Raw genomic sequence first — 14,143 nt, forward strand, 5'->3', positions numbered from 1 at the left:
CCATGGTCTGGCCTTGAGCTCTGTGGTAAAGGGTTGGACTTGATGATCTGTGAGGTCTCTTCCAACCTTGGTGATACTGTGATACTGTGATACTGTGATACTTCTCTCACATTTTTGTCTGTCTTCTGTGCAGACTTATTTCCATGGCTCTGAATTGACTGCTACAGGGTGAAGTCAATGAGCTAATCCTGTACCATCAAATAAACCTTTCACTCAAGTAAAGAATGAAAAAAAAAGCCCTTTATTATTCAGTGGAGTCATTTGCCTCTGGCTCAGTGGAAAAAGAAATGGGCAAATATAGCTAATTTGAGTCTATTTTAGAAGGGGGTGTTGATCTTGAATGCACTATTAGCCCTGTGAAAAAGCAGCATGCCTTGTCAAAGAAAGAACAGAGAACTCTGCCAGTCTGATGGAACATTTTCTTCCAAAGGCAACCACTTGCAGCTGTTCACAATTAGAAAGCTAATTTCCAAATGTTTGGCGAATCTATCAAAGGCATTAAACGTCCCATGGCTTCTGTACTGGTGAACATTAGCAGTCTTTTCTGGTTTAAAGTCAAATTCCTGCTCCTGTGGAGCTCACCTTAATGTCACTTACATTTTCATGGTGGCATTAAAAATTGTGCCCAGGTGGCCAAGGAGGGCAACAGCATCCTGGCCTGTATCAGAAATGGTGTGGCCAGCAGGAGTAGGGAGGTGATCATGCCTCTGTACTCAGCATTCATGAGACCACACCTTGAGTACTGTGTCCAGTGTTGGTCACCACAGTACAGGAAGGACACTGAGGTGCTGGAGTGGGTGCACAGAAGGGCAACGAGGCTGAGGAGAGGTCTGGCAAACATGGCCTGTGAGGAGCAGCTGAGGGAACTGGGTTTTGTTTAGTCTGGAGAAGGGGAGGCTGAGAGGGGACCTTATTGCCCTCTACAGCTACCTAAAAGGAGGTTGTCTGTTCTCCCCAGTGACGAATGATAGGACACAAAACAGGGAGGTGGTGGAGTCACCATCCCTGGAGGTGTTTAAAAGGAGAGTGGATGTGGTGCTTGAGGCTATGGTCTGGTGATGAAGGATGTTGGGATGAAGGTTGGAGTGGATGACCCTGTTGGTCCTTTCCAGCCATAGTGATTCCCAGTGATTAGATGTTGTGCTGAGGGGTTTGGTTTGGTCAAGGACTTGTCAGTGTAAAACTATTGATTGGACTCAATGAGCTTGAAGGGCTTCTCCAATCTAAGAGATTCTGTGAAAAATGCAGATTGTTGTTCTAGCTTTACTGAAAACAAATCATTAACCTGACAAAAAGTAATGATCTCAAATAGGTAACTTCAGGATAACCAGCGTTATTACTGTGCTGGTTTGTCCCTGTCCAGCCACATCTGTTATTAGGAATTCAGCTTTGAGAGAAAACACAAAAGCAATACATACCAGATTCTGTGATAAATGAGACTGATGAGCTAACAGGTCCATAACCAAAGGGATTCTTCGCTTGGACTTTAAAATAATACCTGAAACAAAAAGGGAGGGGAAATTGAGATTCCACTGCAATGGCTAAGTTATAAATTCCTTTAAAGCAAACGGGCTCAAACCAGCAGAATTCCACTAGGTTCAGGTGTCTTTTGCATCCAATGGAGTTTGAGATGGAACCAGGGTACGAGCTGACTCTCACAGACAAAATTCTCCCTTTTTTCAGTTGCTCTTATGCGTGTCCCAGAATAATTTATTTACATCAAAATCCTTTCAAGAACCACATTCAACTACATCCACCTCTTTTGGTGCAACTTACACACAGTGCTCCTTGCTCCCTGGGATAGGACAAGGAGCAATGGGTGTAGGTTGCAGCAAAAGAGGTTCTGCCTCAACACAATGGGGAACTTCTTTACTGTGAGGGTCACAGAATCATAGGATCATAGAATCATAGAATCAACCAGGTTGGAAGAGACCTCCAAGATCATCCAGTCCAACCCAGCACCCAGCCCTAGACAATCAACCAGACCATGGCACTAAGTGCCTCATCCAGTCTTTTCCTGAAGACCCCCAGGGACGGTGCCTTCACCACCTCCCTGGGCAGCCCATTCCAATGCCAATCACTCTCTCTGGGAAGAACTTCTTCCTAATATCCAGCCTATACCTACCCTGGCACAACTTGAGAACATTGGAACAGGCTGCCCAGAGAGGCTGTCGAGTCTCCTTCCCTGGAGACTTTCAGGGCCTGTCTGGATGTGTTCCTCTGATCTGTATTAGATAGCATTGTCCTGCTCTGGCAGGAGGATTGGACTCGATCATCTCCTTGGGTCCCTCACAACCCCTAACATCCTGTGATCCTTTATACGAAACAACCAACAGCAACAGCATAGAAGTTGCAAGGAAATGAAACTCTGACCTCAGGAACAGCTTTAAACCAGATTAACTCCTACAGAAGCAGTGGTGTAAACTGCAAAGTAAGGCTGGGTCAGATTTCTATGAGATCAGAAGCTAAGCTTTTGACCTTTCTGTAGAAACCCCAGCATCGTTAAGATCACAATACTTAAGTAACATGACAAAGCTTCACATGCTGCCTTACTGATTCTCCCAAAGTATTTCCATCACACATCACAGGCTTAATTAATTCAAAGCACACGACTTACCACTAGAACTCCATTTTTACTCAACAGAAGCAAAATTATCCTCACCCTTAGAGGAGAATATGTGTAAGAGTACTTCAAATTCATTCCCAAATACAATGATTTTCAGTTGATAAATACCCTGACATTTTTTCCCCCTCAGATTGATGTTTTTCTTCTTTCCCTTTTATCTTTGTATCCAGTCCACCAGAAACCAATTAAAATGGAATATAGTTGTAAAAATTTCCAGCACAACATTTTCACATAGCAGCATCCTGCAAAGTGAGTTGAGTTTTCCTCTCTTGCCTGCCTGCTCAATTTTCTTCCTGCAACAGCCACACAGCGTTTAGATCCTGATTTAGCCTCTCATCCAAAAGCAGGCATTTCTAAAGCTCCACAGAGGACCTACATGAGAGGGCAAGCGATGACTCATGAGGATAGCTGTCTGGATTACCTCCCATGCCAATGTCCTATCAAAGTGGCAGTCCTGATGCCTCTCCACTGGTAAAAGTGAGCCTGCCCCATTAAAAACCAGGCTGCTCTTGCTCTCAAAGCTCTCCCTATCCTGCATGAAAACTTGCCCTTGCATGGCCAAAGCTGGGCTGAGACAGCATGTTTCACAGCAAAGGTGTTCCCTGGAAGCTATTGCCACCTGGGTCATGCACCAAGTGCAGATACCACCCACATTAAAAACTTCAACCCCCTCTCTTTGCTTTTGCCAATGAGCGGGGACAGAAGCTGTCGAAACACAAGAGTGTAATGGGATTTAATGCCACCTAAGATGCTGATGCTTTACAGCCTACCAGACAGCAGGAACACTTAACACAACCCCACTGCAGGACATTTGCTGCTAAGATGCTGATGCTTTGCAGCCTACCAGACAGCAGGAACACTTAACACAACCCCACTGCAGGACATTTGCTGCTAAGATGCTGATGCTTTACAGCCTACCAGACAGCAGGAACACTTAACACAACCCCACTGCAGGACATTTGCTGCTAAGATGCTGATGCTTTACAGCCTACCAGACAGCAGGAACACTTAACACAATCCCACTGCAGGACATTTGCTGCTAAGATGCTGATGCTTTACAGCCTACCAGACAGCAGGAACACTTAACACAATCCCACTGCAGGACATTTGCTGCTTTCAGTCTGCCACTGAACGTTCATCACGTGCACTTTCCTGTACCTGCTCCTGCCGGACTGCATCGCGGAGCAGGAGCTGGAGGCTGCCCCTGAAAGGACCTGCTCTGGCCCAAGTGCCAGCTAAGCGTGCACAAAGCAGTCACAAGATCATGAAACAGACCTTTGGCAAAGCTTAGCATCTGCTGCCAAAGTGAACTGCTTTGCCTCAAACTCAAACCAATAGCAATGAAAAGGCTGAGATGTGCAAATAACACCCAGTTCTTCAACAGTGAGCGTCACCACGAAGCAAGCCAGTTACCTCTAGGGTGTCTGCCAGGGCATAGCCCTGCTCTGTAGAACTCAGGGGTGGGAGCCTCTAGGTGAGATCAATGTGCAAGGTGCAGGAATTGAAATATTCTGGGCTTCATCTGTGGCATGACCTTTACCCTGTGGTTGTGCCAGATCTGGAGTATGTGCATGATCAGACGCTCTGTGGTAAGTGAAGAGGAGGCTCCCAGGTGACCTTCTTGTGGCCTTTCAGTATCTGAAGGGGGCCTACAAGAAAGCTGGGGAGGGACTTTTAAGGCTGTCAGGGAGTGACAGGACTGGGGGGAATGGAGCAAAGCTGGAGGTGGGGAGAGTGAGGCTGGAGGTGAGGAGGAAGTTGTTGAGCATGAGAGTGGTGAGAGGCTGGAATGGGTTGCCCAGGGAGGTGGTTGAGGCCCCATGGCTGGAGGTGTTTAAGGCCAGGCTGGCTGAGGCTGTGGCCAGCCTGATCTAGGGTAGAGTGTCCCTGCCCATGGCAGGGGGGTTAAAACTAGATGATCCTTGTGATCCCTTCCAACCCTGATTCTATGGTTCTATGACTCTACATGTGCCCACCCCTGCACAGAGTACATGCCCTAGGTCCCTGCTAGGTCCTGCAGCTCACATCAGAAACTGGCTCAGCTTCTGCTTTCTGCAGCTAGTTCTGCCTATAATTAATGTCTATGTGGTGCTCACAAATGACTTACAGCTTTCTTTTAAAAGCCACACACACTGCAGCAAAAACAAACCACACAAACCAGTCAAATTTAGCAAGGCTGTGATTTTTGCTTACGCTTAGCACAATCCTTTTGCTAGAAGACATATTTGCCCGTGGCTGTAACCACTGACCTTGATTTCTTGGACACAGCAACTGAGTGTTTAGCATGGCTGGAGAAAGACGAGGAGGGAGGCAAGAAGCCTTCTCTGGGCTCCTCTAACTCTGACCACCTGGGCAGAGCACTGAGTTAACCTCCTAAGGTGCAAATGCTCTGAGGAGACAGCTGCATCCATCCACATCCCTTTCACCTCCTCATACCTTCTTGACCCAGACTGGGGCAGGGACTGGCAGATTCATGTTGACCACAGGGATACATGGGACATAATTCCTTATGTTGGCTCCCAAAACAGACAGAACAAGGCACCAAGCAGGATTGGTTTAGCCCAGCACTTGGTGTAACTACTTCAGAAGAGCATAAGAAAAATGTTTTTCAGCTCACATCTTTTCTGTCATGTTTCAGAGCACAGCAAAAATATCTGTAGGGGTGCTTGATTTACCACTGCTTCCATATAGGTATAATTAGACACTACCTTTACAACACAGTGGCGCCTTCTGAGCAATGCACTTTGGATAACTTTAATGTTTTAACAAGCCAACCTCATGAGGTTCAACAAGACCAAGTGCAAGATCCTGCAGATATCTAGGTCGAGGCAATGCCAAGCAGAAATCCAGGCTGGGCAGTGAGTGGCTGGAGAGCAGCCCTGAGGAGAGGGACTTGGGGGTGCTGCTGGATGAGAAGCTCAACAGGAGCCAGCAGTGTGCACTTGCAGCCCAGAAAGCCAAGCAGAGCCTGGGCTGCAGCAGCAGAAGTGTGGCCAGCAGGGCCAGGGAGGTGATTCTCCCCCTCTATCTCTGCTCTGCTGAGACCTGGAGTTCTGCAGCCAGTTCTGGAGCCCCTGTTCACTGAGAGAGTCATTGGACACTGGAATGGGCTGCCCGGGGAGGTGGTGGAGTCGCCGTCCCTGGAGCTGTTCAAGGCAGCATTGGACGTGGCACTTGGTGCCATGGTCTGGCCTTGAGCTCTGTGGTAAAGGGTTGGACTTGATGATCTGTGAGGTCTCTTCCAACCCTGATGATACTGTGAAGAGGGAGGTGGAGATGCTGGAGTGTGTCCAGAGCAGGGCCAGGAGGATGCTCAGAGGGCTGCAGCAGCTCTGCTGTGAGCACAGACTGAAAGAGTTGGGGCTGTGCAGGCTGGAGAAGAGGAGGCTCCCAGGTGACCTTCTTGTGGCCTTCCAGGATCTGAAAGGGGCCTGCAAAAAAGCTGGGGAGGGACTTTTTAGGCTGTCAGGGAGTGACAGGACTGGGGGGAAAGGAGCAAAGTTGGAAGTGGGTACGTTCAGACAGGATGTGAGGAGGAAGTTGTTGAGCATGAGAGTGGTGAGAGGCTGGACTGGGTTTCCCAGGGAGGTGGTTGAGGCCCCATGGCTGGAGGTGTTTGAGGCCAGGCTGGCTGAGGCTGTGTGCAGCCTGTTCCAGGGTAGGGTGTCCCTGCCCATGGCAGCGGGGTGGAACTGGCTGATCCTTGTGGTCCCTTCCAACCCTGACTGATTCTGTGATCCGATGTGTGTAGGAATGCTGGTTACAAAATGTTATATGAGGTGATCCACATATGAAATAGAAGAGAGCAGCCTGAGAACCTCATGTACTTAAGTGGGGAAAACCATGCAATTTTCAGCCCAAGAGCATGCACCTATTTAAGTGGAGAAAAACATGCAGTTTTCTAACACATACATAATGCCAGAACTAATTATCTATGCAATCAGTGCAACCATGCATACATCAAAGCCTGTCTGGGACACATGTTCAAGTTGCTTGTCTGTTTGGAAAACACAGGGATGAAGTCATGAGTACATTTCCCTTTGCTAAATTGGAAAATGACTTCCTAAGCCTTTATATACACAAGAAGCCTGTAGTCATGCCAGAGAGAGAGCCAGGTCTCATGACTTACTGACCTGTGATTTAAACATAGACGATGCCATGATTGCTGTATTAAAAATGTCAATAAAATAATGTGGTCAGGATTTTATTTCTTTCCCAGACATGACAAATACAGAAATTGCCAAAGCCTTTCTAGTCCCAGGCATTTCATGTTTTCATTAGCTTGAATTCTTAAATCGATGAATTTGCCAGGAAAGCTCAAATCAGTATAATCTGACAGTTCTTCAGCACACAAATGTATGAAAAATAGTTGCAAACTCTAAGTTGATTGTGCTTTGCTTAGATTTTGTTTCTGCAGAGTTGCAATGAATTGTTAGCAACAGGCACGAAAGAACCACATAGAATCACACACTCAACCAGGTGGGAAGAGAACTCCAAGATCAGCCAGTCCAACCTAGCACCCAGCCCTAGACAATCAACCAGACCATGGCACTAAGTGCCTCAGCCAGGCTTTGCTTCAACACCTCCAGCAACAGCAACTCCACCACCTCCCTGGGCAGCCCATTCCAATGCCAATCACTCTCTCTGCCAACAACTTTCTCCTAACATCCAGCCTAGACCTCCCCCAGCACAACTTGAGACTGTGTCCCCTTATTCTGTTGCTGCTTGCCTGGCAGAAGAGACCAACCCCACCTGGCTACAGCCTCCCTCCAGGGAGTTGTAGACAGCAATGAGGTCAGCCCTGAGCCTCCTCTTCTGCAGGCTGCACACCCCCAGCTCCCTCAGCCTCTCCTCACAGGGCTGTGCTCCAGGCCCCTCACCAACTTAATGGTAACAAAGGCAATACTATTTGCTGTTCATTTTTAGATCAGATAGGAAAGAATCTTTTCCGTCTAAGACTAAACCTCCTTTGAGATTTTGTATCTCACTTCTATCAACATGTCAAGAAAGGACATATTAAACTGCAATGGGGCAATGGATATGTAAAGCTTTTATTCACTTTGAGTATATGACTAAACCTATCACCATACCTGTCACTCAGAGCAAAATGATTTTATGACTTAATTCAAGGTGTTTCCCTTCAGCTAGAAATAAACAGCTGGTATTCACAGCCACAAAGTGAGATAGTCACTCAGCATGCCAATTAGGAAAACAGCTGATTAAAAAAAGAAATAATTACTTCTAAAATCCTTTTTCCAGTCTCTCCAAAGGCATGGCTGCATGGAACCCCAGCCCAGCACCCCATCCAGGAGCAGGCTGAGATGGTGGCATGCCAGCGAGCCATAGGATGCACAGTGATTGTCCATAACTGCTACAGCCTCCCTTCAGGGAGTTGTAGACAGCAACGAGGTCACCTCTGAGCCTCCTCTTCTGCAGGCTGCACACCCCCAGCTCCCTCAGCCTCTCCTCACAGGGCTGTGCTCCAGGCCCCTCAGCAGCTTTGCTGCCCTTCTCTGGACACCTTCCAGCACCTCAACATCTCTCTTGAATTGAGGAGCCCAGAACTGGACACAGCACTCAAGGTGTGGCCTGAGCAGTGCTGAGCACAGGGGCAGAATAACCTCCCTTGTCCTGCTGGCCACACTGTTCCTGAGCCAGCCCAGGATGCCATTGGCTCTCTTGGCCACCTGGGCACACTGCTGGCTCATCCTCAGCTACTACCTACCAGCACCCCCAGGTCCCTCTCTGCCTGGCTGCTCTCAGCCACTCTGTCCCCAGCCTGCAGCACTGCTTGGGGTTGTTGTGACTGAAGTGTAGAACCCTGCACTTGGCCTCGTTCAGCCTCATCCCATTGGCCTCCGTGGTAAGGAATGGTGTTTTAAATCACGAACCTACCTAGCCACTCCCATCAGGCACTGACACAGGCAGAAAGGAAGGAAAAAAAAGTCTAACCATGCTCAAAGAGGAGACTGAAATGTTTGTGATGAGGAGTATAACGTTTGTGACTGAAGGAGACTGGATTTAGTGGTTGAGGGGATGCTGCCCAGCCCTTCACATTAGTCTTCTGTGATGGCTAAGAATTCAAGTCAGGGAAGGGATGCTGTCAAGGAAGGGATGCTGTCAGGGAAGGGATGCTTAAAACCAAGACTGCTGGTTTTAAGATTTACTAAGTTTCAAAATAAATTTAGCATTTATATCCACATCAGAAAGGAACATCTCCTGCACCCACTGAAGCTGACCAGAGTTTTGCCAATGGAAAAACTTTCACTTCTCAAATGGAGCTTAGGCCAAGCCTCGGAAGAAAATTGATGACATGTGTTAAACATAGACTTCCGTTTCATTTGTTAAACCTAAACACCAGGCAGATGTTTTCCAGAGTCTGTTGAGAGCTTCAAACCTTCCCTGCTGCTGCCAAGATGCCAACCTGTTTCCGATACGCTCGCAGGTGCTGCAAGACTGCAGCACTGCCAGCTGTCGTGGAGGGCCTGCAGGCCTGAAAAGAGGCTTGTTTATGCCTATGCCCTGCCTGGACATGTTTTTTCTGCCAGGACCCCTGGTTGTAAACAGTTTGTGTAAGCCCCACACACCCAGCTCGTGTCTCCCTGGTGTAAACCCATGTGATCCCCATATTTGGGAAATTCCAGGCAAGTGGCATTTGCCTATTATGGTAAGGTTTGGCTGACTGCCAACCTGATTGGTCATTCTAGTGGCCAAAGGAGTCATCAATCTCAGCCCACATTCAGTAAATAGGGGTGCACAGGTAAACAACGTGCTCAGACCCCATTGCAGCAGCTCAGATCCTCAGGCTCAGACCCTGCACAGCTCAGACCCCTGCTCGGACGCCATTGCTCACACTCGGAGCCCCACTTGCAGCTCAGACCCTGCATGGCTCAGACCCCCATGCTTGGACTCCATTGCATAGCTCTGATGCTCAGAGGCTCAGACCCTCATGCTCTGACCCACTTGCAGCGCACAGCTCCCTGCCTGCATACCTTAGTGGCAGAGCTCATTTAAGCCTGGCGATATATGTGCACACTTGCACACCACTGTGTTATCAGGACCAGATCCTGCATTGCCTTTACCTACGGAGCTCAGACTCCCAGCAGCCGCGCACACCCTGCATGCCTGCTGCCTCTCACTGCCTGGTAAGCGCCACTGCCGCTGAGATAACCAGGAAGCAGACTCTGCATTGTCTGCACACACATGCTATCGGCCTGCTAGCTGCATGAGAATCGTGCTGAGACTGCACAACATCCAACTCCTGCACCAGAGACCCTGCTAGAATTCCTGGCCAGAGCATCCAGAAGAAGCCAGCAGCACCAAGGCAGAGATTGCATCCTTCACCAGGAGAACCAGGTCAGAGACCAGTCATTTCCCAACAAGCTGGGAAGATTCATCCTTTCCCCTGAAGCCAGGAGGATTCCAGCCTCAAAGTCCATGGGCAGAGATCCCCTGAAGTTTGGACACTAGATACAGGCTGTGACATAGCCCCAGAGGGTGACTGATAATTAATAAGAGTTGTGAGCAAAAGCTTTAATGCCTCTGTAATATAAGTTGCCTCTGCCATAGAGCAGAATCAGTTCCCAGCTTGCTCTGCTGTGCAAATAGCATATAGACCCCAAACAGTATTTGCCATGGGGGAAAACTCCTCTCTCTGTTTATAGTTTGACTGTTTGCTAGTTAATTAATAAGTCACTGTACACATTTTATCCTAGAATGTTTTCATAACCGTGTAGGACATATTAATATTAATATACAGTGGGTGGGGGTGGTGAGAGTCCAGAATATTGAGTTTAATAAATATATATTTTTATAGAACATTATCTCACCCCAATTAATTTCTCCCCTCCGCCACGAATCGGTGTAGGCTGGCAGAATACCCCTCTGCCACACCAGCCCCTCACGGGATACTCAGCAGTCAACAGCATCTGCATGCAGTAAATCCAACTTAATCACAGGTTTCTCTCAACATGCACCAAGAATGCAAACTCCAAATAAATTTTTACTGTCATTTCAGATTTCACACCATATTTTCTTAGCCCTTTCTCAGTGGTTAGGCAGTTATTTTTAAGACAAAACCTATGCAACCAATTCAGACTGTGGGTTTGGAGAATGTAAATGAGATTGGCCAATATACACCACTTCTCTGTGGTAAAGAATCCTCCTTCTCCACCACAGACCCCACACGAAGCTATTATTGCCACCACAGAGCGTACAACAGACGCCAGTGGATTCTACCATTCTTTAGTAAGATGCTGAGGATCTAAGCCTAAGCCAAAGAGTACTGGCTCAAGCATCCTTATCTTGATTCTACCATTCTTTAGTAAGATGCTGAGGATCTAAGCCTAAGCCAAAGAGTACTGGCTCGAGCATCCTTATTCTACCATTCTTTAGTAAGATGCTGAGGATCTAAGCCTAAGCCAAAGAGTACTGGCTTGAGCATCCTTATTCTACCATTCTTTAGTAAGATGCTGAGGATCTAAGCCTAAGCCAAAGAGTACTGGCTTGAGCATCCTTATTCTACCATTCTTTAGTAAGATGCTGAGGATCTAAGCCTAAGCCAAAGAGTACTGGCTTGAGCATCCTTATTCTACCATTCTTTAGTAAGATGCTGAGGATCTAAGCCTAAGCCAAAGAGTACTGGCTTGAGCCTCCTGATTTTGATATAGTATTTTAATATTCAATATAAGAATTACCTAAGTTCATGATGATGTATGAACCTGTAACTTTGATCTTCCTACAAAACTCCACTCAAAAAAAGCCAAATTGTGACCTTCTGAAGCCTGGAGCTAATGTACATTGCAGTAGATCTCAGCTTCACAGGTTGGCAGCTCAGTTCCCACCAGGTCCTCTGCACTCAGTGTGGCCAGAACAGCAGCCACAGCATTCCTGGGTGCCTTTGCTGCAACTGCTTTTCTGATGACTTACAGTCCTTGAGGTGATGGGCATGAGAACAGAGAGCTATCACAGTCTTTCAACACTATCTTAGGAGCAGCAGAAAAGACAGTGAAGAGGTGAGGAGCTGCAGCTGGAAGTTGGAAGTGACAGAGGAGCAAGAGGCAGAGAAGCCCAGCCAGGGGAAGCCAGGGCATTCAAGCAATGCCGCCCTGGCCCACTGTGGGGTAGGGCCATGTGAGGAGCGGAGAAGGGAAAACTGCTGAAAAAGAAAAGGGCAAGGGATGTACTGGAATCCGGGATGCTAAAGCAGGAACTGTGACTAGCAGCAGAAAGAGAGAGGTTTAAGGAAAGACCATTGACAAGCCACAAGGACATGGACATACACAGGCAGAAGGTCTACACCCATTTTCCTCGCTATCAGGGGACCTCAGATCTCACAGTATCACAGTATCACCAGGGTTGGAAGAGACCTCACAGATCATCAAGTCCAACCCTTTACCACAGAGCTCAAGGCTAGACCATGGCACCAAGTGCCACGTCCAGTCCTGCCTTGAACAGCTCCAGGGACGGCGACTCCACCACCTCCCCGGGCAGCCCATTCCAGTGTCCAATGACTCTCTCAGGGAAGAACTTTCTCCTCACCTCCAGCCTAAATCTCCCCTGGCACAGCCTGAGGCTGTGTCCTCTCGTTCTGGTGCTGGCCACCTGAGAGAAGAGAGCAACCTCCTCCTGGCCACAACCTCCCCTCAGGTAGTTGTAGACAGCAATAAGGTCTCCCCTGAGCCTCCTCTTCTCCAGGCTAACCAATCCCAGCTCCCTCAGCCTCTCCTCGTAGGGCTGTGCTCAAGGCCTCTCCCCAGCCTCGTCGCCCTTCTCTGGGCACGCTCAAGCATCTCAATGTCCCTCCTAAACTGGGGGGCCCAGAACTGAACACAGCACTCAAGGTGTGGTCTAACCAGTGCAGAGTACAGGGGCAGAATGACCTCCCTGCTCCTGCTGGCCACACCATTCCTGATGCAGGCCAGGATGCCACTGGCTCTCTTGGCCACCTGGGCACACTGCTGGCTCATATTCCCTTAATCCTCTGCTCAGCCTGATTGCTAGTGGGGTAAAGCTGTGTTTATAACTCATCCTTTTCCATTTCCTGACTTCCTAAGTAGCTAAATTTATCTATAATATCCTTTTGGAAGAAATTCCCCAGCAAACTGAATCTGCTAATAAACTAAACTAAAACTGGATATAGTTTTGGAGGCAAGGTTCCAGGAAAATAAAATCATTCTATTTTTTATAGCTCCTGACTTGGCCACATTACTTTCCTGCCTCCACAACACCCACCACCCCTCAGATATAAAATCTTGGCCACAAAAGTACATGGGAACAGGTCCACCCCATCACAGCAAGGATAAATGCACACTTCTCAATATTTGATTTCATCAGGCATAAGACTAAAATCCACAGTTTTAAAGCAAGACTTTCTCTGCTACCAAAATTTGTTTTCATATGCATAATCATATATGCATGGGCAGACAGTCATCTGCTCCATGATTAGAATCATAGGATCAGCCAGGGTTGGAAGGGACCACAAGGATCATCTAGTTCCAAACCCCCAGCCATGGGCAGGCACACCCTACCTAGAGCAGGCTGCCCACAGCCTCAGCCAGCCTGGCCTCAACCACCTGCAGGTGTTAAAAGCCTCAACCACCTCCCTGGGCAACCCAGTCCAGCCTCTCACCACTCTCATGATGAAGAAATTCCTCCTCACGTCCAGTCTGACTCTCCCCACCTCCAGCTTTGCTCCATTCCCCCCCAGTCCTGTCACTCCCTGACAGCCTAAAAAGTCCCTCCCCAGCTTTTTTGGAGCCCACTTCAGATGCTGGAAGGCCACAAGAAGGTCACCTCGCAGTCTCCTCCAGACTGAACAGCCCCAACTCTTTCAGTCTGTGCTCACAGCAGAGCTGCTGCAGCCCTCTGAGCATCACAATGGCCCTTCTCTGGACACACTCCAGCATCTCCACAGCCCTCTTGTAATGGGGGCTCCAGGTGGGGTCTCAGCAGAGCAAAGAGGAGAGGGAGAATCACCTCCCTCCACCTGCTGGCCACACTTCTGCTGCTGCAGCCCAGGCTCTGCTTGGCTTTCTGGGCTGCAAGTGCACACTGCTGGCCTCTGTTGAGCTTCTCGTCCACCAGCACTCCTAAGTCCCTCTCCTCAGGGCTGCTCTCCAGTCACTCACTGCCCAGCCTGGATTTCTGCTTGCCATTGCCTCGACCTAGATGCAGGACCTTGCACTTGGTCTTGTTGAACCTCATGAGCTTGGCTTGTGCCCACCTCTCCAGCCTGTCCAGGTCTCTCTGGATGGATTCCTGCCCTCCAGCCTGTCTGCTGCACCACACAGCTTGGTGTGGTCAGCAAACCTGCTGAGGCTGCACTCAGTGCCACTGTTCATGTCACCCACAAAGATGTTGAGCAGGACTGGTGCCAGGACTAATCCCTGAGGGACTCCACTTGTCACTGGCCTCCAATTGGATGTGGTAAAGATATGGTGTAAGTAGTTGTGCAGTTTGTAAAACAGTTTACTGTCAAACAGAATGAGTATAATCAAGAAGAGATGTAAATATTCA

General features: G+C 48.4%; 1 protein-coding gene across 1 annotated transcript in view; it reads right to left on the reverse strand.

Annotated features, from left to right (window-relative positions):
• FNDC1 (fibronectin type III domain containing 1) overlaps nt 1-14,143 on the reverse strand; it is a 78,302-nt gene that overhangs the window by 11,692 nt on the left and 52,467 nt on the right. The window contains exon 16 of the mRNA XM_064158260.1: nt 1,419-1,498. Within this exon, the coding sequence (XP_064014330.1) occupies nt 1,419-1,498 (80 nt within the window). The remainder of the gene's footprint in view (nt 1-1,418; nt 1,499-14,143) is intronic.

This window comes from Pogoniulus pusillus, chromosome 18 (genome assembly GCF_015220805.1).
Source record: "Pogoniulus pusillus isolate bPogPus1 chromosome 18, bPogPus1.pri, whole genome shotgun sequence".
NCBI classification, from domain to species: domain Eukaryota; kingdom Metazoa; phylum Chordata; class Aves; order Piciformes; family Lybiidae; genus Pogoniulus; species Pogoniulus pusillus.